The sequence below is a fragment of the Agelaius tricolor genome, unplaced genomic scaffold, assembly GCF_023055355.1.
Source record: "Agelaius tricolor isolate 1412-34295 unplaced genomic scaffold, bAgeTri1.0.p SCAF_10, whole genome shotgun sequence".
NCBI classification, from domain to species: Eukaryota; Metazoa; Chordata; class Aves; order Passeriformes; family Icteridae; genus Agelaius; species Agelaius tricolor.
Window position 1 is genome coordinate 5,738,127 of NW_027269270.1, and position 26,368 is coordinate 5,764,494.

General features: G+C 40.3%; 2 protein-coding genes across 8 annotated transcripts in view; one reads left to right on the forward strand and one right to left on the reverse strand.

Moving 5' to 3' along the window:
- NEMP2 (nuclear envelope integral membrane protein 2) overlaps positions 1-26,368 on the reverse strand; it is a 40,893-nt gene that overhangs the window by 3,688 nt on the left and 10,837 nt on the right. Inside the window, exon 9 of one of the 4 annotated variants that reach the window (XM_071434504.1) lies at positions 1-9,314. The exons of 2 other annotated variants lie outside the window; for them this stretch is intronic. In XM_071434504.1, coding sequence (XP_071290605.1) covers positions 9,281-9,314 — 34 coding nt within the window. In that variant the 3' untranslated portion in view covers positions 1-9,280. Of the gene's footprint in view, positions 9,315-21,922; positions 25,404-26,368 lie in introns of those variants that run through there. One more of the 4 variants, XM_071434502.1, reaches the window with a different exon arrangement.
- Positions 2,632-21,922, forward strand: MFSD6 (major facilitator superfamily domain containing 6). Of its 4 annotated transcripts, none has more exons than XM_071434499.1 (7): positions 2,632-4,175; positions 9,162-9,259; positions 14,503-14,664; positions 15,219-15,317; positions 17,076-17,356; positions 19,490-19,508; positions 19,725-19,860. In XM_071434499.1, the coding sequence occupies exons 1-7, from the start codon at positions 2,632-2,634 to the stop codon at positions 19,733-19,735; spliced, it is 2,214 nt and encodes a 737-aa protein (XP_071290600.1). In that variant the 3' UTR covers positions 19,736-19,860. The 4 variants fall into 4 exon arrangements, with proteins under 4 accessions (XP_071290600.1, XP_071290599.1, XP_071290598.1 ...); XM_071434498.1 differs by having other exon boundaries at positions 19,457-19,508; positions 19,725-19,854; XM_071434497.1 differs by lacking the exon at positions 19,490-19,508 and having other exon boundaries at positions 19,725-21,922.

A 26,368-nucleotide genomic window follows, 5' to 3' on the forward strand; every position in this document is an offset into this window, starting at 1 on the left:
TTTAAAGATTAACAGTATCATAATTTATTATGTACTCACTATTCATACAACATATGGAATTGAAATTCCACTTCAAGAGAAAAGGGAAACAAAATTAATAGTAATTGCTCTAAAAGCTTTCAGTATTATTTATATGAAACCAGCTGGTTCAGAGCTCATATACAGGAATAAACTTGTTTAAATGAGGATGATTTCAAGCCATACTTACAAAGAAGTTGTCCTAAAATATCCACATGGTTAAAATGTGAGTTCTATCTTGTCATGTCTGGGGAACAGGAAATCTGTTCTTCAGAAGTAAATGCTGTGAAGCTCTGATGCAGCAAGCAAGCAAGTTGCTGTAAACAGATGAGCATATACTGAAAGCTCAGTTACATCCCCTTGACATAAGTGGGGCCCTGCACAAGATCTGGAGTCTTTGTTGTCAAAGAAAGGGAAGGCATAAAGAAAATAAGAGCACAGATGATGACTGATCTAATTTACTCATTAGAAGGGCTTGTTTTATGGATATAGAAATGAGCAAAAACCCCACAGTTCTTCCACCTGTCAGGTGGATGTGGTTGGCTGAACCAAAAATTGCAGGAGCTCACTAGACAACTGCTGGGTTTTGGTTCATGTGGTTTTTGATGGTAACAGGTAAGAGCAAGAAAATGTGCTTTCACATTTGACTGTTCTAACAACTTAATTAGGACTGTCTAATCTTTTGACAGTTGAAATACTTTTTTTAAATTTAATTGGATTGTCTCTGAAGAAACTGGAGGAAAAACTTGAATCTCTGTGTATATGCTGGCATGGTTTTCATTTGCTTCTGACCTTGAATACATGAATATTTAAGGTTCCAAGATTTGTACGTAGCCTTTTCTCCCTAAGTGAAACCAGAGATCCTTGTAGATAGTATCCCATAGAAATGACATTTAAAAGTGAAAAACACAGACAAACCTTATGAATGTTTGGGATTTTAGTGATGGTATTTTTAGACATGTCTTTCACCGAACTGTGTAAGGTTTAGATTATTCTCATGAAGTGTTGTTTTTAGAAATACCCATGGCTTGTTGTCAGCTGTTATATATATGTTGAATCAATAGGGAACAATTAATTTAACATACTACTGAATGTTAGTCTCTTCTCTCTTATTAGCCTTTGTTAGTAGTAAATAATCCATTCCAAATCCATTGTCAGTATTAAATAATGATGAATTATAATGAATTTAAAGGCACCAAATATACTGTTGCATGACTAATTTTAAAGGGATGATATTGTGCTTTCAGATGAGTAATGAAAGACTTGTTTCATTGTCCTCTTCTACTTAGAATAAAGTACAGAACTGCAAAAAAATACTTATCATAGAGTGATATAATACCCTGAGTTGGAAGGAACTCAGTAGGATCATCCTGTCCAACTTCAAATTCCTTGAACAGGTCAAGATCACAAATGGAGTCCTCTTTGAGAAATTTCAGGTTCTTCTGGTTCTCCTTTCAAGTATTGGTCCTTGAAAAAGTTACTCTGTGATAGTAATACTAATCCAAACAGCAAAGGATTACAAAACCAAAATATATAAAATATTTAACTTTCTCACAATGAACATGAGGTGATCTTATTAATTTAAAGGTACCAGTAGAGCAAATCCAGTTTTTTAATAATGATTTGGAGCTGATAGCTGGTGCCAGAGCTGGTTTTTGTTCTTTGAAAAGGAAGCTTTTCTTAGCTAGGCTAGTTTATTGGAATGGGTTGTTTTTAAATGTGAAAGCTGGCTGGTCACTCAAAGTCTAAGTGTTTATTTTTTAGTGTTGCTTATCAATTTTTCAGGCACTTCTGCAGAAGATAAGTGCAGCCAGCTGCAGTGCTGTTACCTCCCAGGCCACCTCTTTTCCATTTCAGAATTTGACTTGAAGATGCCTTTATAGAGCCTGTCTGTTTCTTTGCTCCCAGGTCTTTGATGTCTTTGAGATTGTTACCCAAATTTTGATCTTAAAGCTCCATCCCAATTCCCACCTCTTCCCATTCAGCGTAGAAGCTCGAGCCTCCCATCAATTTCTGCTGTAGTTGTGGAGTGCTTAGAGAAATGTGTTTCAAGAGGAGACTGCTGAGCCTTTTGAAGGCCTTCATGAGGCATTGGAAAATATGTGTTGATAATCAAAATAACCTGGATATATGTGGCTGCATTGCTTAATTACAAAATCATGACTATCCTTTGGCATAGGAGGGAATACTGGAAATAAAGCAGTTAGCCTTGGGGGAGAAAAGGCAACTTGAAAGAAGAGACTTGCAAATGCTAGCACTTAATTGCCACAGTAACTCTGAATATATAAGTTATTCTCTCTCCTAAACATGCAAGATGTTTTATTGCAAAATAAAAAGCTGATGTTGGGAGAGCTTCACAGAATTGGTCATAAAGCACCTTTTTATTGATGCTACCATGTACCACTAGTCTAGACAAATGGTCTTCTCCACCCTGAAGACTGCATTTATTGCTCAGGAATGTTGCTTACAAAAAAAGAAGCTGTCTTTGTCCTTGATGGCTGGCATTGCAGGTCTGCTCCCCTGTGGTACCTTAACCACCCTGTGTTTTATTTGTTCACAGGGTAGCCCTAGTTCCTTGAGAGTCCACCAGATCCTGGATGCCTGTGGTGAACCATGGCAGCTGATGATAAGGTGGCCATTCTAACCGACGACGAAGAAGAACAGAAGAGAAAGTATGTGCTTGCAGATCCTTTCAATGGCATTTCCAAGGACCAAGACTTGCCACCCAATAATGAATCCCCTTCAACAGAGACAACCACTGCCCCAGATGAAGAGCTGGATTGGTTAGAAAAGCACTGTGTCAAAATAAACAACGATCTTCTGATCTCAAAGGTCTTTTATTTTTTCTTCTATTCTGCGTATGGCTCTCTCTACCCCTTGCTGCCCGTGTACTACAAGCAGCTGGGTATGACCCCCAGCCAGAGTGGACTTCTGGTGGGCATCAGGTACTTTATTGAGTTTTGCAGTGCTCCCTTCTGGGGAGTGGTGGCAGATCGCTTCAAGAAAGGCAAGATTGTCCTCCTGTTTTCACTTTTATGCTGGGTTTTGTTCAACCTGGGCATTGGATTTGTGAGACCAGCCACCTTAAGATGTGTACCAAAGGGCCTTCCCCCTGCACATCCCACCAACGCAAGCAGCCTTTTAACAACAATCCTGCAAAACTCCTCCATGTCTTCTCCCCTAACCACAGTGAGTGCTGCATCCCCGAAAGTTCGTGGCAGGAGAGACCTGGTCACTTCCAGTTCAGCCACTTTGGAAACAACAGGGACACCTAATCCTGAAATAACATTCCTGGTATCTACACAGAGCAATGGTGAGGATTTTACCTTGGAGAACAGTACCCATTTGATTTTGCAAAGCACCACCGCTAGCCCAACCTCACTAGGGAACACAACTCTGAGCACCACCCCAGCTTCCATCAGCACAAAGCCGATGCCTTCTGACCAAGTTGTGCTCGTTTATGATCAACAAGAAGTAGAGGCCATCTTTCTACTCATTCTGCTGGTTGTCATAATAGGAGAATTTTTCAGCGCTTCCTCTGTTACCATCGTGGACACCATAACTCTGCAGTACCTCGGCAAACACCGGGACCGCTATGGATTGCAGCGTATGTGGGGGTCTCTGGGCTGGGGGCTGGCCATGCTGTCTGTGGGAATTGGCATTGACTATACTCACACAGAAGTTGCCATTGAAGGTCAAGGATGTAAAGCTCCAGAGTACAAGAACTACAGGATCGTTTTCATTGTTTTCGGTGTCCTCATGACAATGGCTCTGATTGTGGCCACCCAGTTTCGATTTCATTACACGCACTTCAAGCAAGATGAAAATAAGAGAAAAGAGGTCGAGATCTCACAGGTGGACAGAAATGCCTCCAATGAATCTTCAGATAACACTCCTACCAGTATGAGCCAGTCACAGTCTTTCAGTTTTTGGGACCTAATTAAACTGCTGTGCAGTATCCAGTATGGCTCCGTGCTCTTCGTGGCCTGGTTCATGGGGTTTGGATATGGTTTTGTGTTCACCTTTCTGTACTGGCACTTGGAAGACCTGAATGGCACCACCACTCTCTTTGGAGTTTGTTCTGTGCTCAGTCACGTGTCTGAGCTGACTGCCTATTTCTTCAGCCACAAACTCATTGAATTGGTTGGTCACATCAGGTAAGATGGCAGCAATCATTAAAGAGCTATACAAGAAATGGTGACTGTCAGGCTCAGCCCTTGTGCTACAAAGTAAAACTCAAACTAATCTTTTTTTTTTTATTTTTTTTTTATTTTAAGAGTTGAAAATACTCTGAAATGCTTGCTTTGCATTTGAGTTGCATGTTAGTATGTGCTTTATGCCTGGCACCATAACCTTTTGCAGATGGTTCCAGAAGATATCCTTTTTCCCTGATGCATCACTCTGATATCTTTACAAATTGCCACCCACTCAAGGGTTGTCTGTTTTGACATACAAATACCATTAGTTTTTCAGTTTTTTTCCTGTGAGTAGCAGCATTCTGCTTTAGCCTAGTTCCCCTTGCAGGGCAGTTTGTTGCCCCCACGGTAGCCTGGAAAGGTGTCAAGGTGTCAGCTGCAGGCTGAGAGGGGAGAAGCTGAGCTGAGGAAACGAGGTGAGCGCCTCCTGTGTACACGGCCTCGTAATCAGACTCTGGGTGTTGGCAGAATGAGGTTGCAGCCTGGCAGTGTCACTTACTAGTTCAGGGCTTGCTCTCCTCCTTCAGTTGCAGCAGTGTGTGTCAGCTATGAAGTGAGATGGCTGCAGGGCTTGTCCTGTTGTTTTTGCCTTGTGTAAGTGAAAGCGACTGCTTCCAGCATATTAGTGAACATTGGTTTCCAGTAAATTCACTAAATTGACTTAATAGCCTTCTAAATCCCTCTTCTGCTTTTTAAAAAAAGCACAGGGGAGGAAAGATGGGAAAAACCTGAGTTAATGAAGCTGCAGAGGTGTTTTTTTTTAAATATTTACTCGGGTATTCTGTGCATGTAAGTTCAGAGCTGTGTGTTGTTAGCATCATATCCTTTCCAAATAGCCCATTTATAATCATACAGTCATTGAGATGTAAGTATTTTTAAGCTGTTTGCACTGTTCTTTTTGTGTATTCTGTTCTAAGGTCTTACTCTTTGTTTTGCTTTTATTGGGATGAATATTTTTATTCATTTGCCCTCTACTAAAAATGTTTGAGATGTTTAGCACAGTAATTTGAGAGATTACTTAAAAGATGGAGTTCTTTCTTACTTGAAACTGAGGAGGATCTCTTTACTTAGCGTCAGTCCTAATCTCTGAATTTGACAATAATTAGTAAGAGAAAATGACACCTTGCATGCAAAGCCTGGAGGAAGGGTATGATGATGGAGGAGTGGTGAGAACAGATCACAGTCTTCATAGCTAAAGATAGCTTGGGTATGCTCTTTCCATGTATATTATAGTACAAAATTCAGGCTTAGACTTCAGCTAAAGAATGAAAACCGAAAGAGTGGTAGGATTGTGAATAAGATTAAATGGAGGGGATGGGAGCATTGGCCCATTGGCCAGTGAAAAGAAGGATGATAAGAGGGATTAGCTCCTTTTTTTTTTTTTTTTTTTTTTGCTAAACCTGGATCAAGATTGAATTGTTTAAACACTAGTCCCTCTTTGCTATGAAACAGCATACCTACATTCTACAGCATTCTACATACCTACACCTGGGAAATGCACATTAGTCATATTTTAGTGTTACCTAATGCTTGTGTTTAGTCATCACAGTTTGAGATGACTCCTCCTGGTTGCCTGCCGCCTTGCTTGTACTTTCTGAACTTTGTGTGTTTGAGAGGAAGCAAGCTTTTCTTTTTTTCTTCCCCAAAGAAATATGGATAGGAGTTCATAGCTCATCTTCTTTTACAGTTCTGTATATGTGTTGTCTGCTGCCTTCTGGTGCAGATAATAATTTTCCTATTAGGAATAAAGTTGCAAAAGCCTCCAACTCTATATCCTTAGTCAGAAGCATTTGGTGTTGATATTTTATCTATTTTTTAATAGCTCAAAATTCCTTTCCTCTGGGTTGTTGGACTTCTAGATGTAGATGTTCTTTCTGAAGTATTTGAATATTATCATTCAATTTTTATTTCTGTGCTGAGTGTTTGAAGACAGGCATGAGTACCAGAATTGCATGCATTGTCACACTAGCAGGAAAAAATGCTATTGAATGTCCTTTGTGGACTGCAAGGAAAAGGGCTTTACACCTTATCAGACAGAAGCTCAGTTTCCCTTTTCAAGTCTTAAAAATCTTTTGGTTTCTACCATATAAAACCCTTACAACAGCTTGAAACCCTTATGTTTTCACAATTTTTTAAAACTAATGTTCAGATTATTGTCCAAGCGTTTTGCACATTACCATATTAAATATCTACTGATTAAAATGCCCAATTTCTGACCTCATTAGCTTTACTATTCATACACTTGTGCAGCACATGTGTGCTTCTAGTGTTTCTTTGAGAGGCTATTAGGAAGAAGTTCTTTACTGTGAGGGGGTAAGGCCCTGGCACAGATTGCCCAGAGAAGCTGTGGCTGCCCCATCCCTGGAAGTGTCCAAGACCAGGCTGGATGGGGCTTTGAACAACCTGAGCATAATGAATGATGTCCCTGCCTATGGCAGAGGGGTTGGAACTAGATGATCTTTAAGTTCCCTTCCAGCCCAAATCATTCTATGATACTGTGACAAAAAAGTGTACAAAACTGGTTATGAAATACTTAGATCCCACCTGGTGTAGAAGCACTCAAAACTGCTAGTCACTTAAGAAGGTGATGTCAAGCTCTGAAAATAACTTCCTACTTGAGGTTAAGCTAGAATGTGTTTGTCTGACCACAGTTCCAGCATGTGAGCTTTTATGGGAAGCAGAGACTGGTAGTCATGGCTGTAAACAGCTTAGACTCCTTGTCACAAATATAGATTCAATGCTTTAAATGTTGAACCTGTGAAGTGAGTATGGTGTCAGTGTGGGTGCTGCATATAGGGTTCATAAGCACCGTCTGTTTACATTTTCCATTTAGGTCTGATAGGGAGCCTAAGTGATTATTATAAATGCATTTTTTGAAAAGACTCTGTAAATATACAAAAGTTTTTGTGTGACATACCCCTCCAAAACCATATTTATAGAAATCTTCATAAACTGTAATTTACCTAAAATTCTGTACATATATTCTAACAAATTAAGAGGTAGAACCTGACTAAATTGCTGCTCTTAAACTCCAAATCCAAATCTTTCTGCAAATGTAACATGTTGGAAAAACACAGGTAGGTGAGTGGTTAGTGATGATGGAAGAGCTCTGAAGCAGCAGGTCACATCTCTGGTCTGGCTGTGCTAGGGAACAGCTGAGATAGAAAGACAATTCTTGGTGAACAGACAGAGTTTTTTCTAGACAAAAGTGAAATTAAGCTGTCTAGGACTCATCCTAAACAGAGAGGTGCATCTGTACTGCTGCTGAAGAAAAACAAATGTATATGTGAGGCTATTCCTTTGTATTCCTGAGAGTATGCATCACCCTGGGCCTTTCTGGTAGGGGAATGGAGACAGGAACCTGCAGACCTTGTGACTTTGGTTACCTTTTGAGGCTGATGTGTCCTAATACATTTCAGAAGTGTGGTTGTACATAAGAGCTACATTAAATTGTGGCTATGAGAGGAACCAAGTTATTTGTTCGGAACAGAAGGCATTAATTAAAGGATGAGATGAAATTTATGATTCACAGCACAAAGAACAAGTTTGTTCCCATTATTGTATAACAGTGAACTTTTTCATGGCTTTCCATGTTTTCTTCCTTGAATGCTTGGGCTTTTGTTGCCTAAAGGCAGCTTAAACCAGCTATTCATGGGCCTCACATGTATCTGGAAAAGCACAGCTTGGTTTGATCTATGACTGAGGGGGGATGACTTCCTGCCAGCTTGCCCTACTTGTTGAAAGTAAATTCATCTTGTTGTGAAATGCCCGGGCCTTTTTTGATATCACTGACATGATAAAAACTCTGGTAGTGGATTTTTCACTGTCAACATGTGTATTTGGAGACCTCAGATGTTGACAAGATGATGTGTTTTTGTGATGGTGTCTCACTCTAGATTTTCCAGTGGCTCTGTACCATTTAATTAATTATTGGTGTGCATTTGTAGAAAAACTAACTGAAAAAGCAGCACAAAGAATAAAGAGCCCTTTCACAAGGTCAGTGCTTCACCTTAATTACCAATTGCATTTATTTCACTTATGCCCAACCAGGGTTCAGACAACAAGCCCTATTGGGACAACAAATTACCCTTGTCCCTGAAAAAAATCTTTAAAGGTTGCAATAGCACCCTTTTTCAAGCTGTAAACATGTTTTCAATTAAGTCTTTGTTTCCCAAGATCCATCTAAAAATAAGAGGAAGATAGCTGGAGGAATGAGCACCCCAGAGGGAAGCTATGCTAAATCTAAAAACTGGAAGGGAAGAGTCATCAGGTTAAATGTGCAATGGGAAATGCACTTCACAAATGGTCTTTGTATTTCATTGTTTTAAAGCTGTTGTAAGAGTTTTTGTTGGGTTTTTTTCCCCTCTAAATTCTGAGATGCAGCATCTGCTGCTTTTCAACAGGATGGCTAAGTTTTATCCTGAGGCATGTTATTATAAACCATATTGCTTCTGTGGGATGTGTTTTAGAGTAGTTCTGAGCAGTTTGCAGATACTGGGACTATAAACTTGTATTAATTGGGTTAAAATTAATTCCTTTAATACAAACCTGCTCCAGGCTTTCATTGAAATGGCAGAATGAATCTCTGGATGATTAGAAAAGCAGGTTGTTTGGAAAGAATGTTGAATGCACTCAGAAATTCTCTCTCTGAAACACAATCCCATTTAGAGTGTGGCATAGAACTACAGAGCTCAATTAAAAGCTCAGTGGGTTTGCTGTCTCTTTGATTTATTTTTTTTCTATTAGGATTTTGAATGTGTTGAATGGGCAGGAGGAGAGTTTATGTTTGGGTTTAGAACTTGAAGGATATATTTTCTATTGAGCAAATGCTTTAGACTGGCAAACCGTATGCATGCAAATAACTTCTGCATCAGTAAGCTGTATTATAACCTACCAGAAAGGCAAAGTGCACACTGTCCTGACTTCTCCTTTCTCTGTTTCCTTTAGAGTGCTTTATATTGGCCTTGCCTGTAACACAGCACGATACATCTACATCTCGTACCTGGAAAATGCCTGGACTGTTCTTCCGATGGAAGTGCTTCAAGGTAAGACCCTCCAGCACAAGCTCAGGTGCTCCCATTTATCTTGTTTTCAAGTGAGCTATGATGAAATAAAAAATCTGGTATTTCTCTATTGTTTTGACCACAAATACCCCAGAAGATGCAGGTTCATAAAACACATAAACCATTACTGTTTATCCTGGGAAATATTTGACGTCAAAAGGGTGGGTGTGCATTTGATTGTGCACAGTTCTGTGTTTATTCAAACAGAACTGTGTGAGACCAACACACCCTTTAAATAAACAAAGAGACAGAAGCATGAGCTATGAGGGTACACACCTACTGCAAATCCTGTTTGGTGATAAATGTGAACGTCATTAAATGCCAGAGGTTGCAGTTCTTGAAAGGATGGCACAGAAAACCTCCAAACATATTCTGGGTCATTCTGTCTCTGTTAAATATTTCAGTTTTTCAGTTCCATCAGTACTTTTAGATTATAGAATTTTTGTTTTAATAGCTAGAGCAGAAGGTCTCTCAATAGCTTTCTCAATGCTAAGAGAACTTCTTTAAGGGACATGCCCTTTCACAAACTTATTTACAAGGATAGAGGTGTGGTCTATTGACAAGTAACTTGAGTCCTGTTTTCAAATCCTGTTGTAGAAATCTGTAAGAACTTCATTTCAATGTTAAAGCATACATTATTCTAGCTTAGTTTTTATTACCTTTTTTGTGTCTTTTTTGTGACCTTTTTTGTGTTGGGTGCCACTTCTCAAAACCATGAAAAAGTGGAACTGTTTTACTTTTTATTTCTTCAATATTTGAAGAGTACCATTTTTAACATCTTTTTAAAGCCAGTATTTTGTTTTTATACAATAATATTTAGAATTTTTTCTTCAGATTATACTTAGAAGTTTTATTCTTCTGTGTGCAGCATAACTTGAATTTAAATTAACTTTTTCTACTATACTTACAGAAATCTTTGTAAGGTAGACTTTGAGTTACAAAATGCCATTAGAGAGCACTGTGTGGATCTCTACATACACACAGAGATCCATTTGTGTCCTGGCTCCTTAAAGTTCTGAGCTAACAAAACACAGTTTATCATATTATAATTGCCCCGACAGCAAGCTTCCGAATTTTGTTATTAAAAAATCCCCCAAACCACAAATACTGAATTGATGCTTCATTGTTCATACCAAACGTTAAAATAGGAACATGTTTAGAAAGAACCTAAAGAATGAGTATGTGTTATACTCCCACCTGCTCAAACATCTAGAGAAAACAAATGATGAATACAAAGCTTTGGATGTTGCCTTTTAGATAATCCTGTTTTAAAGATCTCCCATATAAAAATACAGGAAAAAACCCTTTTGGTTTCACCTATACAGCCATAAGTTTGTGTCTGGAAGAATCCTGTAAGTCATGGCTGAAAAAGAAGTTTCTTGTACTTTGCATGTGGTTTTTATTCTGCTGAAATTTCAGTATGAATTGCACAATACATAGGTTTGCCTTTACATAGGGCAAGAGTACACAGTACACAAATCCTGAATCATTGAGATTTGAAGAAAAAATTAAGGACCTTCAAAATAATACTTTGTCATAAATGTATCTGCCAGATGTTACCATATTTAGCCACTGCTGAATCATGGGCTCCTTGGTTAATCTGGCTATTTGCAGTTATTTATAGTAAGCAAATGAGAGAGCAAAACCCAAAGCAAGCCCACGCACAGCTCCCCCACCCAGCCCCAGGTCTCTGTGTTCTGTGTGCCCTTTTCAGACGTCATTTGTTGGTCCCTGATGTGCATGGGTGCCCCATGTGTCTCTAACCACTGCCACTGCATTTGTGGGATTCAGTCATCCCATTCAGTATTGCCAAATGGGGGATCGAGGTTATCTTTTTAGAAGTACTGCTGACTTCCCCCCCTCATTTATTCATTCCCTTCCTGCTCTTACCAGTTTTCATCTTTTCTAGAGTTCTGTTTTTTCTCTGCAGCAGTTCCAAGTCCTCTTTCTTTGGGCTCTGCTTTCTCTCCTACATAACCACTGTATTGTCAGTGGCAGTAAGAAGTGATACCTTAAAGAAATTTGGTGGGGTGGAAGCTCGTATTTTTAAGTCAGCTTGTTGACAGAGGGAAGCAAGAGTTGTAGCTATTTTCTCTATGTAAGGATTGTATTGAGTACCAAAAAAGAGGAGATTGTGTACAACATGTGGGCACCATGTGGCCCATCAAGTTGACAGGTCTTTGAAACCCCTTGGTGAAGTCCTTGCTCTAATTGTGCAGAACTTTTTTCCAGGAAGCTGTCACATTCTATGTAAACTCCCCAGCTTGAGGGGTTTTAAGGCTAACAGAAGTTTTAGTTGACTTCTGTAAAAAATTCATTTTTCTGTTTAATGTGTTCCTGCAACACAAGCAGGATTATCCCCATGTGCTATTGCTGGAGGGCATGGAGACCTTTCTGGGAGATGACTCTGCAGACTGCATCTATTGATTGTAATAAGAACCATGCTGTGTTCCAGCTGCTGTTTGTAGATGGGATGAGGACAGCTCTCATTGCATTGCACTCTCAAAGGAGTAAATGTGGAGATTTAAACTCACTTCTCAATCCAAAGTTTTCAACCACTATGCTGTATTGACTTGCACAGGCAATGTATGAAAATAAGAGCTAAGGCTGAATCTGTAATAACTGAGGATTTCAAGACATCCTTGTAAATCATATATATCTATATATATTGCACACAAGCAATCTTGTTCATTTGGCACTTAGCAGATAAAGTTTTGCTATGCTAGTTAGCTGCAATTTATTGTTCCAGGGCACTGGTCCAGGTTCTCTGATGACAGCCATGCTAGCTCTCCAATTTGCATGACAGGAATTTTTTCTAAATTACAAAACCATCTTGTTAACCTGAAAATGAGCTGTTTTCACTTGGCAGTTACTCAGCAAACTCCAAAACAAGTATTATTCTCAGAAGTGACTCCTACTGATGTTCCAGCAACACAGTTATGTCTAGAGAGCAAAGAGTTTGGCCTTTGGCTGACAATAATTACGATGCATAGTTCTCCTGAAATAAATTTGGATCCCCAAATCTTCAGCTCATGGTTTATGTATGAATTATCCTAAATTCACTAAAATTACAAGCATCACTCTGGGGTTGCTGCACTTGTTGGAACTGTTGTGCAGATGATGAAATGGTGGTTTAGTGGTTTTAGCAAATAATGTCACAATATATATAGTGAGCAACTTCTTTTAAAAAGAATTGTGGTTAGCAGTAACAGTAATCCACACCAAACTTCTTATGTGAGTTGTGGTAAAAACTGTTTCAAATAGTTACTGTTGTATAAATAATAAAAAATCACATTAATAATGTACACATACTAAAATAAAAAGGCTGTGCCTTTAAAGGCAAGTGTAGTGAGCTGATTTAAAGGTATGGATTTATTTTCAGAGAAACTGAGAACACTGTGTTCTAGTGGGGCTTGCACTGCTGAAGATGAAAACATCCAAGAACCTGTTGGTTAAGTTATGGCCTTTTGTGTTCAAACAAACTCAGTTCAAATAATTTCGGATGTGTTTTTTGTTTGCCTGGCTTGAAGAATTGACTTGCTCTTAACAGCCAATAAAACTGCATGTTTTATGTTAATTGATGTATTTTCTAAACCAAAACCACTTTACCTATATGAAATTAGCTCTGCTTTGTTATTGGGACAGCTCTTGATTGCTATTTGCAATGCATCCATGGATCTGCATTAAAGAAAGTAGAGACTCAGTGAGTTTTAAAACTCTTTAGCTTTTTGCATAGAAAATCTGTTTGTTTTAAAGCCTTAAACTCTAAATGGTAAGGTAATACAGACTCATTTTAATGCAAGCTTTTTGTTTATCAGTACAGTGATGTACTAGTACCAAAACCTTGAGAGTGAGAGATACATGCACCTATATTTGTGTAATACCCAAAGCTTGAGGAGTTTTGGGTTTGATTTTGAGTGAATTTGACCTGGGCAGCCTGGTGGACATCTAACAAGTGTGTACCTGCACTATATCAATTTCATATAATGCTATTTATTGCTCATTTCACCTAAGCAAAATCCACATTACTCTGTATGTTATGAAAATGTGTTTTCTTGCTCTTAGGAGTCTTCAGCCTAAATGCCTAAGTAATTATTGATTGTCCAACTGTTCATTACTAAGTCAAGTGTAGAGGACAGAAACATGTTGACTGAATCATCAGTTGTGCCAATATTTGTTTTAAACTGAGGCAGTAGAGCTTAGGAATTGGTAAACTGTGATGACTATTTTTAATACCTCTGAAATAAGAAAAAAAATTCCCACTCAATCTGAGGGTGGCAAAATAGTTCAGGCTTATTTAATGTGTGATGAACTACAAAAACTGTTTTGTTTTTCTGACTTCTCCACAACCCTGCCTTTTCCTGTCCTGTCCTTCCCCACTCCACACAGGCCCCCAGGCAGGTGCTCCAAGGGGAGGGCTCCACCTGCAGCCAGCTTCCCACGCTGAGGGTCATGTGCTGGCTGTCCCTTAGCTGTCCTGCAGGAGGAAAAGGTGGTCCCAACCCCAAATCTGCTGGGTAGATAAACCTGAATGTGCTGGGTAGAAACTCCAAATGTGCTGGGTAGACACTTGCACGGTCTCTGCTGCAGGCTGGGGCTGCCATGGGGCCATGGTTGGTGGCACTGGACCATGCCGTGCTAAATGCAGTGTGTTGGTGTTGAGTTCAGCAAGAGTTTGCTGGGAGGTGCTGGGTTTTTGTGGGGAGTGAGAAGGGCAGGAGGGATTAATTCTTGCCTCTGAAATGGCATGGATATCTCTGATACTGTTTGGATTTTATGACCTTTGTGCTGCCTTCACTGTGGTGGTAAGGAGACTGCTGAGAGGCATCAATGCTTTAATTGCCTGCAGCTTGTGAAATTGGGACTGTATTCCAAAGGCCCTCGGTCACACAATGAAAAAGCACAATGAATCTGGCAGAGAGACTTGTCTCCCTAGGGACTGTGTCCCCAGAAGAGAACTGAGGTCATCTTAGAGGGAGAAAGAGCTTTTGACAGGCTGTGCAGAAGGACTTGTCCTGTCTCTCTGTGGCTTGGTTGTCCTGTCTCTCTGTGGCTTGGTTGCCAGTATCACATTCCCAAAAGCCAATTTGTACTTCACAGCCATTTGTCACTGGAAGGTTTTTGTAGTTTTTCTCTTCACGTGCTCCAGCTGGTGAGTGCAGTTGCTCAGATGTTGTGGTGGCACCCTGTGGCCCTGGTGCTCCTGCTGGTGTCTGTTTCTGCAGGTGTCACACATGCAGCTATCTGGGCAGCCTGCATCTCGTACCTGAGCGCGGCCGTGCCTCCGGAGCTGAGGACGTCGGCACAGGGAATACTGCAAGGCCTGCACCTGGGGCTGGGCAGAGGATGTGGAGCCATGGTTGGAGGGGTTTTGGTCAACTACTTTGGTAAGCAAAAGTAATATTGAAAATTTTGGTTTTATTCTGGTTTTACCGAACTGTCAGCTTTAAACTTATTTGGTATTGTTATATGTTAAAGAGTTATATACTTTGTATGGATCACAGGATCATAGAACTTCTCAGGCTGGGAAGGGCCCTGAGATCTCCAGTCCAGGCCCCTGATCAAAGCAAGGTCAGCACTGCATTCAGACCAAATTACTCATGGCTTTGTTCTGTCAGTGTTCCAGATTGATTCAATATGTTACACCTAGATATTTCATTATTGTGTCGAATACCTATCCTCATCTGTAAGATGAATGAATCCTTTGTGAGAGAATAGGTTGATACTATGAAGCCTCTCGACGAACAAATGAGAATCTAATTACTTGCTTAAAAATCCTTTAAAAAGCCTGTTGAAGAAGTGATGGGGGAGGAAAATGTGATGAAACAAGCTAATAAGAGTCTGCATGGGCAATGTATAGGCAAGAAGCACATAATGCTGACTCATTTTATTTTACTAAGTAAGTAGGTTCTCAATTTAGGGAAAAAAAATCTCATTACAGGTCCTGCTGCCACATTCAGAGGAATTGGGATGGCTTGTTTAGTGATTCTGCTTCTGTTTGCACTGATCCAGTGGATGCTGGTTCCTGATGAAGAAGAAGGTAAATACTCACGTCACAGAGACACTAGAGAATTAGAAGTAGTGCAAAAAAGATCTCTCTGTAGCTGCTCCTGCAGCTTTACTTTTGTAAGTTTGGTATCTTAACTTGGATTTTGACAAAACAGTTCATTTTCAAGTGGGAAGTTTTTGTCCTAAGCCATGAAGAAATTGAAGTGGTATGCTGCTGCTGCTACAAGAAGGGCAGCATCAAGTTCTTGAGTGTCCATAGAAGAAAAGCATGACATATTTTGCTGCCTGTATGTCCTCTCAGTTCTGAGAATCCTTAGGTTAGTCTTCACAGCTGTAGTGAGTCATTTCAGTTGCATCAATTTGTTAAGGTCACCTCAATCCCACTTTGTGCTCTCACATTCTGCCAGTTGAAGCCACCTGCTAGAAATTGTAGAGGTGGCTTCAGAGGACAAAAAATTTTATAGATTTTTTTTTTTAAACCTGAGATATCTCCCCTCTGGGGAAACTTGAACTTTTTAATCTCTATCTTTATCAATATAAAGGCTAACCAGAAACTAAATACTTGGAGCAAAGTTAGGGGTTTACTGTGACTATAATTCTTACAAAGACAAGGAAACTCTGGCTAACTGTGAAAAGTCATGAATTTTTCAGCTGCTTTTTACCCAAATACTTTCCAGTATAAGTTCTGAGTATGAAATGAAAGTTAGTTTTCTTTAGCTGGAATATTAAGTTATCAAGCTGCCTGTACTGAAGTGTTCATATATATATATATTTTGCTAGTATTTTCTTCACCTGTGTTCACATGATAAAGGCAAAAAATGGAAAGGTGAAAAGGCTATTTGCTGCTTCACTTTCCCATCAGCAGCCAGTTAATTACACATGAATCTACAAAAGGACAGTTTGTTCATAGTGGCCTTGTTCTCTTTGTCTTTGGTTTTCATTTAATACACACTACCCATTTTAACAGTGTGTATGTTAATTTAAAGCATGACAGTAACTAGGCTGCTTTCAAGCAGACCAGTTGGATTAGTAAAATGAAGCATGTGGTCAAGTGTATGCAGGATTAGTCTACTTGTTTCTCCACTGCTTGAGAACATCCAGCCCTTGCTTAAAATATCCAGTACTATCTAGGAGTTTGTAAACCAAATGTGTAAAAGTAATTTCATAATTTTGAAAAAAAGATCTTCTTAATCTGTAAAATATTTTCTTTGAAAAAATATTTTTTTCAAAGTTTGCAGAATGTGTTTTTTACAGAGAGCACAGAGCTATTACTGAAAATAACCACAAGTTATTATTACTAAAAATCTGTTTAATTATTTTTTGTATGAATACTCTGGCTCTTCAAGATTGTAAGGCACGTTGGGTTGGGTCATGGCAGTCATTTTATGGATGGCATTTCAAGATAGTTACAAAAACTATTACAGTTTATTGCAAGACCTGAGATGTACAGGTCTCTTGGGAGGATTTCTTCCTTTACCTGGAACTCTTTGACAGATACTTTGTGTCTTCCAGTGTGTCACCACCCTTAATTCTTGTCTCACTAACTGCCTAACTCCATAGGAACTCTTTGCTGGGAACAACTGGAGTTTTTCATGCCCAGCAGCCACGTTTCCCTAACCAGACTGTGCTGGGTCTGGCTCCTGGTGGCTGTGCCAGTGCTCTGCTTTCAGGGCAGTGATAACCACAGTGTGAAAGCAAGGAACACTTCATGCTCATTGTCTGCTTCATCAGGGTTGTTCTTTTTTAAGCTTGTTGGCTTTGCCAGTGATGATTTTGTTTTAAACTTCAGAAAAGACAATGCTGGCGGAAAGGATTCCAGTGCCTTCCAGTCCTGTTCCCATAGCAACTATTGACCTTGTACAGCAGCAGTCGGAAGATATCATGCCTAGGACTGAGCCCAGACTCCCTCCAAAGAAAACTAAACACCAGGAAGAGCAAGAGGATGTGAACAAGCCTGCCTGGGGCATCAGTTCTTCTCCATGGGTCACCTTAGCTTATGCTGTCTACCAGATAAAAGAGATGGTTAAACTATCCAAAACCAATCCCACTCCTGAGAATCAGCCTTTACAGGTAATCTTCTAATGTTCAGGAAGCTCTTCTGTAATTTTAGCAGCTTTAAAACCTTTATAGCTCTGTAAATCTGTTAGTACCTGGTAGGTATTTTCTGTCAGCTTGTAGTGAAACTGGACTTGTGACACAGTAGTTGAAATACTGCATGAAATAGAGATGTTTTCTATGTATAATGTAGCAGGAATAACTTTGCAAGTAGTACTTTCCTGAAGATGGTAGAAGAGACATAGAAAGGGACTCCATTTTACAGACTTGGATATATTTGTATTCCCTTTAAGTTTACATTTCTTTTCATATTAGTTGGAATCTGCAGGTTATGCATTTTGTAAAATTTACAAGGTGATAATTGAACATGAAGATGCACAGCTGCTTAACAGACTGTAAAATTAATTTTATTTAGTTTTGCTTCTTTAGATGATGCTGTCAGACATGTACATGGCTGCTGTGTACCAGACAGCTGCTGAAGGGATACAGAACTTTCTTTTCAAGTGAAGTTAATCTTTTTTTTACCTAGATAAGAGCTATCCTGGGACTTAAAATATCTTAAAAATCTGGTGCTTACTGTGCACCATTACCCTTCTGTTCAGTCTCCCCACAGAGCAGCTTGTAATAGCTGCCTCAGTGGTTGGATGGGCTTGGATCTTGAACTTGTAATGCTCTGGCCATGCCTTTCCAGCTGGAGCTGGAGCACACTGCTAAGGCAAGTAGGGAGGTGCTTGTCAGTCAGGGTTTGGAAAAGCATGGGCAGCCTCAGCCCTGTGTTTACCTGTCTGAAGTTCAGGGTGGGTGAGGTTCCTTCTTGCACCCAGTAGGCGTAAACACAGAAATGCTTTTTCCACAAGTGCTGTCTTTAGAAATGGGTAATTTGGGATGTGAGTGTGAATCAGCAGAGCTGGATGTAGGAATTTCACCTGGTCAGTGACCTCCTGCCTTTCTTACTTGACTTTATTCTTGGAAATGTGTGAGAGGCGTGCTTTAGGTTGGCTGGGGTTTTTGTTTGGTTTTGACCTTTCCAGAGTCAAAGAATGTGAGCTGAAGATATCACAAGGTCTCTGACATCAAAGTAATACGTCCAAACAAACTGCTCAGTTTCCCATTGCAAATGTCCTCAGGGTCTTGGTTAGTGTAAGCTGCCCTCTGTTAAATCAGAGCAAAGAAGTTACACAGAAGTCAGGCAATGGACATGGCAAGAAAATAATGTTTTGTAGGTGTGTAGTGTCTGAGAGTGACTTGTCCAGCACTGCCAGACACAACCCAGCTGCTTCCCTGAGCATTGCAAAGTGCCAGAAGGGCTTTTGTGCCTGTTCTCTATGGCACATGTTCTTTTCACAATGCTTTTATTCCAGTAAAAATACAGTGCTGATACAAAAGTACTTGTTAATGTGCCAAAATTCAATGCACCAAGAAAATTATATCTTTTTCTTCATCATGTATATTCTCCAAAATTTCTCATCCTTCCTTCAGTGTTCCAAGAGGACAAACTTGCTTCAAAATAGTTCAGGCTCAGTAATTTATTTTAGGCTGATGATATTATAATGCTGAAACCAGGAAAAGGCTGTCAAGCTCTCTTACTGAATTTGTTAAATAGCTTCCTTAGAATGAAAATAGATCATTTGGAAGGAGGGTCAGTGAACAGAGAATTAGTGACAAAAATGATTCCTTCTTACTTCATTAAGATTATGGATTAGTTTTGCTTCTGCTTGCTCATAGTCCTTCAAACAAAAGGACATACTAGCCTTATTCTCTATGCTTCAGTGCAAAACAAATAATCATAGGCAGTGCATCACCTTCTAATGAAATGTGTTAGTGTGGAGATTTGCTGTTTCAGCCCTGGGAATGTAACTGGTGTTTAAATGTGCTCTTATATGTTCCCTGATAAGGCTTGATTGAGAAGACTGGATAGATTTGTACATCAATACAGCAAAAATTCTGCCAGTCAGAAAGTCTGAGCAGTATCTTGGAGAGGGCGGGATCAACTGAGAAAAATTGTATTTAAGAAGCATGAGAAAAAAAAAGTTATAGACTTGCTTAGTCATAAGAATTATCTTGTCTAAACACTTTGAAGACCAGTTAATTGTTTTTTTCCCCTTGAAACACAAGTTTGTTTTTTGCATGCTTCTTGGGAAAGTGCAGTTAGGAAAAGATATGGAAGGTAAGCTGCTGTCTGCTTGCTATTAGTGTCATCTGGATTTAAGTGTACTACTTTTGCTTTGCTGCTTTAAATTTGACTCGTTATGTTGTGGGCATTCAAAGCAAGTGCCTTGTGATGTTCCAGCAGTGCCTGAATGCATCTGGGGGGTGCCAGTGGGGACAGTGTCCTGAGTATTTATGTTGACTTTTGGCATGCAATCCTTTCCCCTCTTTTTAGAAAACCAATGAGAATTGCAGTGCTTCATCAGCCAGCTCAGCAAGACAACCCCAAAATCCAAGAGATTCTGAGCAGTCCAGAAACTGTTCAGCACCAACAGCTGCAGCACCATCAGATTCCCAAGCAGATGGCAGCCGTGTGGTGTCGGATGGTGATGCTCAGCCTGCTGCTGCAGGGCCCTGAGGTGTGCTCATCTTACCAAATCCAGTGCATGGAATCCTGCTTCTCACCTGGGAAACGCTGGAGTAGGAGCTCTAAAGTAGGACTTCCTTCATCTTAACAATCATAATGTGATGCAGTGCAAGCTTTTAACTATATAAAGAATATTCATATGACTACACAGAGCAACATGAGCAGGGAAGCCAAAAGGTGGGATTCTTGAGGGAAGTGATGTGGCCAGATCTAATGGTAGGAAGAATTGTCAGCTGCTTTGCTAAAGCTGAATCAAGTGCTATGAAATTTCTTTACCATCTGTGGAAGAAAGGGAGTTCACTCCTCGTTTGTTGAGGCACAGTGTGTCTGATTTGATTGGATTTTTTTTCCCTTAAATTTATTCCCAATTCAAAAGTAAATTACTTTTTAAGAGAGACACTGAATTTCCCTGAACACTCTATCAGAAAATACCAGATCTAATAATTCTAGCAATGTCATGAAAGTGTCTCTGGAAAGATTTCTCAGAAACAGAGTAGCTTAAGAAAGTATATCTTAATATTATGGTGAGGGATGAAGTAAACCGCATGCATATTCAAAGAATATGTTTTTGAAGCTAATGTTCTGTTGTTTGAGATAGAAGTTTAGTTCTGCAAAGCAAAGGTTTTGAACTGATGTTTTAGTGCAACACAAAAGCTGGAGGAAGGCTTCTAAAGAAGTTACCCTCTGTGCTTGCAGCCCTGCAGGTGGGCATAAGGTTGTGTGCATTTGGGTGATTTTAGGTTTGATGTTATATTGAGACAAGAGTCTTTGATCTAGATTGCACAGCCTGAGATGGATCAGTGATCTTTTTGGGTTTTTTATTTCATCATCTATACAGGGGTTTATTTAATGCAGTGTAGTTATTATGGTTATTTATTAAGAAAACAGTAAGCTTTAAGTGCCTAGGGAAGGTGGGGGGGTAGGGAGGAATCACCTAAAACTCTTGAATGTTTAGGATTATAGGGGCAAAGTAGTGGATGCAGAAATCAAGTAGAGTGAGATTCTCAGGAGGAAGCAAATGTAACTCAATTGCAGTATGTTTAGGAAGTTACTTTGCCCAATGTCAAGACACTGGAGGACTTTGGATTATGTTTTGTTATGCTTCTTAATACTGTCTGCAGCCAGCTCGTGCTGGTGCATAGTGAAAATTGCTGCTGGAGGGAAATCCTCGGGCTCAGGGAAGAGTCGGGGGGATTAGTCAGGACAGGGTTTTGGCCCATTTTCTTAGATGAGCAGCTTGTTCCCGGGAGATGCTGAGCACTCTGCTCCCCTGGGACTGAGGGAGCACCGCTCAGCTGCCCTCCTGGAAGTGGGATGTGTGTGAGGTACGAGGCCTTCCATGGGGAAAGGTCAGGGGGACTGAGCTGAGCAGAGGCAAGGCCAGCAGGAGCCCAGAGTCAGGGAGAGAAGGTGGCTGCAGCTGAGCAGGAAAGGGGGTGCACAGGTTTACCCACTTTGACATCTGTTAGCTTGACTGAAGGGGTGTCCCGTAGCTGTGCTTTAGCTGTGCTTTTAGAACAACCCACGTTCTGGCAGTGCCTGGGACCAACACCATAGACAATAAAAAGAAACATCAATGACTAGCCACTAGTTATTTTTTTGCACTTGAACTTAAATGTACTGTACTCACATAAATCCTCATGACTTGTCTAAGTGTCCTTTAAAATCAGAAATGTATTTATTGTATGTTTGTATAAATTGGGGGAGGACTAAAAGACTGAACAGGTGACAGGATAGAAGGATGCTAAAAATCATCTTGAGGCTAACCAACCATTTGTTGAGTTCATGCTGTATGGTGTTACCTCAGCTGCTACTGCATAGCACCTGGATTGTGAAGTGAAGAGCTTGTACACTGTGTTTACACTTCAGAATTGTGTATTTGAAATGCCTGCTCTTTTTGGAATTGTATAGTCATTCTATGTTGCAAAATGGACATGTACACCTGGATTTTGATATTTGTGAAACTGTAAAAACTGTGGTAAGAAATATAAAATATCCATACCATATTTAATAGTATCAACGTGAACTTTTATTTTTTCGTATTAGTGTCAGCAGTGACGTAACCAACCTGAAGTGAAAATAAGTCAGTGATTATGACCTTTTACAAAAGTTACTGGAGGATGCTGAACCAAGAGCCTGGGAAGTACTCTTGCACTGTGTTAAAATAGTATTTGATAATAAAATCTGACTGTAGGCACCAGTTCCCTTCTGTGGGGTGCAGGGACTGTAAGGGACACAAACCAATGTGCGTTGTAAACTGGTCAGTGTGAACGAGTGCAGGGCATCACTGTGAACACTGCAGAGACCAGAGAAAAATGTAACATCCTTTGTTAAGGGAGAAAGGCTTTTGTAAGAGTTAGGGCAATGGATTAATGCCTAGATTCTGTTCCTAGATTTTCTAGCTGAAAACCAAAACAACAGTACTTAACAATTGTGTTTCAGTAAGGCTGTGTCATCTCCACATATCACAGGAGCACTGTGCAAGTGAACAGGGCGCCAGTGACAGCAGCTGCTTTTGGTGGGTTTTGTTTATGAAACCCTTTCAGTGTTGGAACAGGCTTGGGAGGATTTTTAAGGTCACTATTAGCTACCCACTAAGGTAGCCATCATCTTTCTCCTGTTGCTGCCATTCTGTTTTGCATGTATTTAATTGTTTCCTGCTCTACTTTGGATAGTATTTACCCATCCCTGCCAAACAATGGATCTCACAACTACATACAGCGTGAGTGATTTTTATTTAATTTTTATTGCTTTTTAACTTTTTTCCTTGTTGAAGTAGGTGTACCTGGTATTCTTCTAAAACATGTAATTACCTAAACTAAGGGGTAGGGGAGGGCGTTTCCATTTAACATATTGCTTAGGTAAAATACTACCTTAATGTATAATCTGGGCTATTGTATGTAAATACATGTTACGTATTTACATGCCTCCATATTATGGAAGGGTAATCTTCACTACCTCACTCAAGAGAGGACATTGAAAAACCTGTTTGTTTAAGCTCAGACAAATGTGATTCCCTTCCTTGGCCTCAAATTTCTTGGATAGGAGTTCTTGGCTAACTATAAAGTACACCAAAAAAAAATCTCTGTACTTCAAAACATGCAAAAAACATTAAGACATCTTTTTGAGTATCCTTTGCCTAATCTGTAATGATTTTAAGTACTCCATTTTCATGATGGTGACACAAAGATAAAATAAATCTGATTTGGTCTATGGTCATTGTTCAGGGGGGAGTTTTCACCCTTCTCCCAAACCAGGCAAGATAATGAGGCCTTCCTCTGTTTTCACAACTGCTTGTTGCTAGTGCCAGAGCCCCCCAAGCCAAACCTGACTTCCCAAGTGTGGGTGGCAATTTAGCTGTGGATTTGGTAGCACCAGCCAAAGGTGAGTCTTGCTGCTAGTAGCTTCCTAAACAGAACTCTTGCTCTATTTTTGAATGTTCTTGATTTAACAGCAAGTGCATTTTGGATCACCTGCTTGACATGGCTTTTCTCTGCTAAACATGCTTTAGATTCTGCATAGGTACTTAAAATTTTATGACACTAAAGGGTGTTAAGTGCCTCTTTACTGTAAAATGGAAGTATTTCTTTTCAACTGAAGCAAAGATGAAACAATATAAAGGAGAAAAGACCACATCAGTAAGGCTTTAAGGCTTTCAAGCACCAACTCTTGAGTCCTTTGTTACACAGAGGAGCTCTTGGATTATGGTATGGGCACACTTAGCACCATTGGAGGTAACGGGTTTTGTCCCGAGGAGAACCCAGGAAGCACCTGCACTGCTGAAGTCATGCTGCACCACTACACGTGTTACAAAGAACAGACAGCCCTTTTAAAGCAGACAGATCCCAGTCTGACATGCCTTTCTTGAGCACCAACTGCTCCCCATTGCTCACAGTTCCCAGTGGCTTTGTGAGATCAGATGGTGAATTAATCAGAATTAATGGTCTTTTGTCTTCTGCAGTTTGTAAGACAGTAAAGGAAAACAGCAGAGTGAGAACAGAAGAATACAGGGAGGGAGAGTGTAAAGAACAAAAGAAAGAAATGACATCTGCAGGTGGGTGAGCTGAGGTACACACACTACTCCCTAGCTTAGGACTGTGTAATACATAAGCTGAAAGACACCTGACTACTGCCTAAATTTCTCTCTGGTCCTCCCCACTTCTCCTGTGAGAAGCCCCACAGACAGCTGAGAAAGGGAAGGTAAAAGCCAGGTTTTACCCTCATTGTTTTCCAGGAATGATTTTCTGTTTCTTAACTCAGTGAACAAACTACTGGGTACTCTGAGGCCAGTGGAGCTGTGTGGGTTATCTGCATTCCCAGTTCCAGGCTCACAGCAGCACTCTGGCTCTGCTAATAGCAGTTTGTCCAAGCAGCTGAAACAGCCTCAGCCTTTATGGGCTTTTTGGAGCTCTGCAGAGGCCTGGAATAGACAGCAGCACCTGCCTGAGGTAAGCTGACACTGAAACTGAAGGCAATAGCAAAAATATTTAGGGATGGAAAACTTCTCCTAAACCATTATCAGAGGTGGAGAAGCAGAGGGCTAGAGAAAGGTTTAGCAGAAGATCTGTACAAGAGGGAAGAAAGTATGTAAATAAACAAAGACTTGGAAAGAACAAAATGCAGTGTAACTACAGCAGAGGTCAAGAATGGAATAATATGGGCAGAGGGTGAAAAATCAGGCAGCATTCTGAGGAGCAAGGGGAGCTTAAAACTAAAGGCAGAGGCAGGATGAAGCTAACAGACCAGCCCAGCCAGAAGAGGAAACAAACCTCGTTCAGCTGCATCAACTCTCTATAAAAGTCTCACAAACAATGAACACAGTTTATCGACACTCTAAAAGCATTACCACAAGTCTTGACACAGAGGGTACTTAGTAAAAGGAGAGTATTAAAAATGGCTTTTCCTCCCTCTAGTGCTCAGCACAGAGGACTTGATGATGGAAAAAAAACAGATTCTCTGTTTACTAGAGGTAGTGTTCTTGGTAAAAGAAGGCATCCTGGTGGACAGGCTGTCTCCAGTACTTGCCTTAGAAATACACAATGTTTGTTGCCCTAGTGAAAATACCCATAGCATGAGATTCCTCTTCACTTGAACAGCCCCTATGGTAATCAGGTAACATGGGTGATGCAGGAAAGAGTATTTTTCAAAAATCCTTCTTTGTCCACCAGCAACCACAAGAAAAGGCCAAGTGTGAGTTCTCATTCTGTATCCTCCCTTTCTAGGAGAAATGTGTTTTCTGTCTTTTTTGTTGTTGTTACTTCTCAAAGCAGCTCAGCAGCATATGGAAATGGAATTTGTGTATGCATTTCATTTTCATTCTCCTCATCTTCTTCATGGACAGAATTGGCTGGCTCATCTTGCTCAAACTGTGCCCTTGTCTCAAAGAGCTGCTCTTCCAGGAAGAAGCTCCCAATGCCATACTGCTCATCATGCGCCTTTGTTTCTGCAGCTGAGACGTGGGGAGATCCCAGAACAAAAGCTGCAAACCTGACCAATTTTGAAAGGGAGAAGTTATCAACTGAGAAATTAAAAGAAGAAATACTGTAAATTCTAGGGGTATTGCTATTTAGGAAGGAGTGTTGTAAGGATATCCCCACGGGCAGTGCAGATGAGGGGAAGTTCAGTAACGGATGGCAACAACCACAAAGATTGGTTTTCCCAACTCATCTTTTCAGTATTTTCTGTAGAAGTAACTTTTGCTCTTCTGGAAACCATCTGCAAGGTCTTGTGACTAAGCAAGAAGATCTAACTTCTTTTTCACATCTTGTCAGTACTTGCAGGGTAATCCAGAGTAAGCATTTGTACAGTGGGGTAGTTGGTACTTTAGCTTCTAAAAACAAATTAAAGCCGTAGCATATTTGAGACAAAGGCTGTAAGAATTCAGGTGTGTTGATATTGCTAATGAAAGGAAAAAATGAAAATTCTGCACTCCTACGTTGTATGTAGTCACCTTGTTGCTGGTGCTGTCTGTGCACTGTGGGCAAGCTGAGCTCAAGTCTTCCCAAAGAATTCCTGCCTCTAGGGAAGCTGGAGCTGCAGACTGGGAATTCTGCAGCTGCTCCAAGTAAATGCCAGAAGAAAGCATGAACTTAGCACTGTCCCTATACTGCAATCCCCCACAAATCTTCCTTTCAGTAGGCAACTCCATTGAGGAGAGAGAATGGAGCTGGAGGTTTCTGGCAAGAGTGTGGGAACAGACGGCAGTTCTGACACCTGGGTAAGTGTCGACAGCATCAGAGAAATGTATGAAAAAGGAAATGCAGCTACATTCTGGAGTTCTGGTAAACTGATCAATAATTTACATTTCAGACTTAACATTTCTGTGAGATGAATGTCGTCACCTCGCTGTTCTTGGAAGCTCTGTTAGTCTAAATGGGGAACAGTTTGCCTTGGGATGAACCACAGCCTGATGCTTAATGGGAGCTGGGAAGGGTTCTCCAAATCTGATTGTT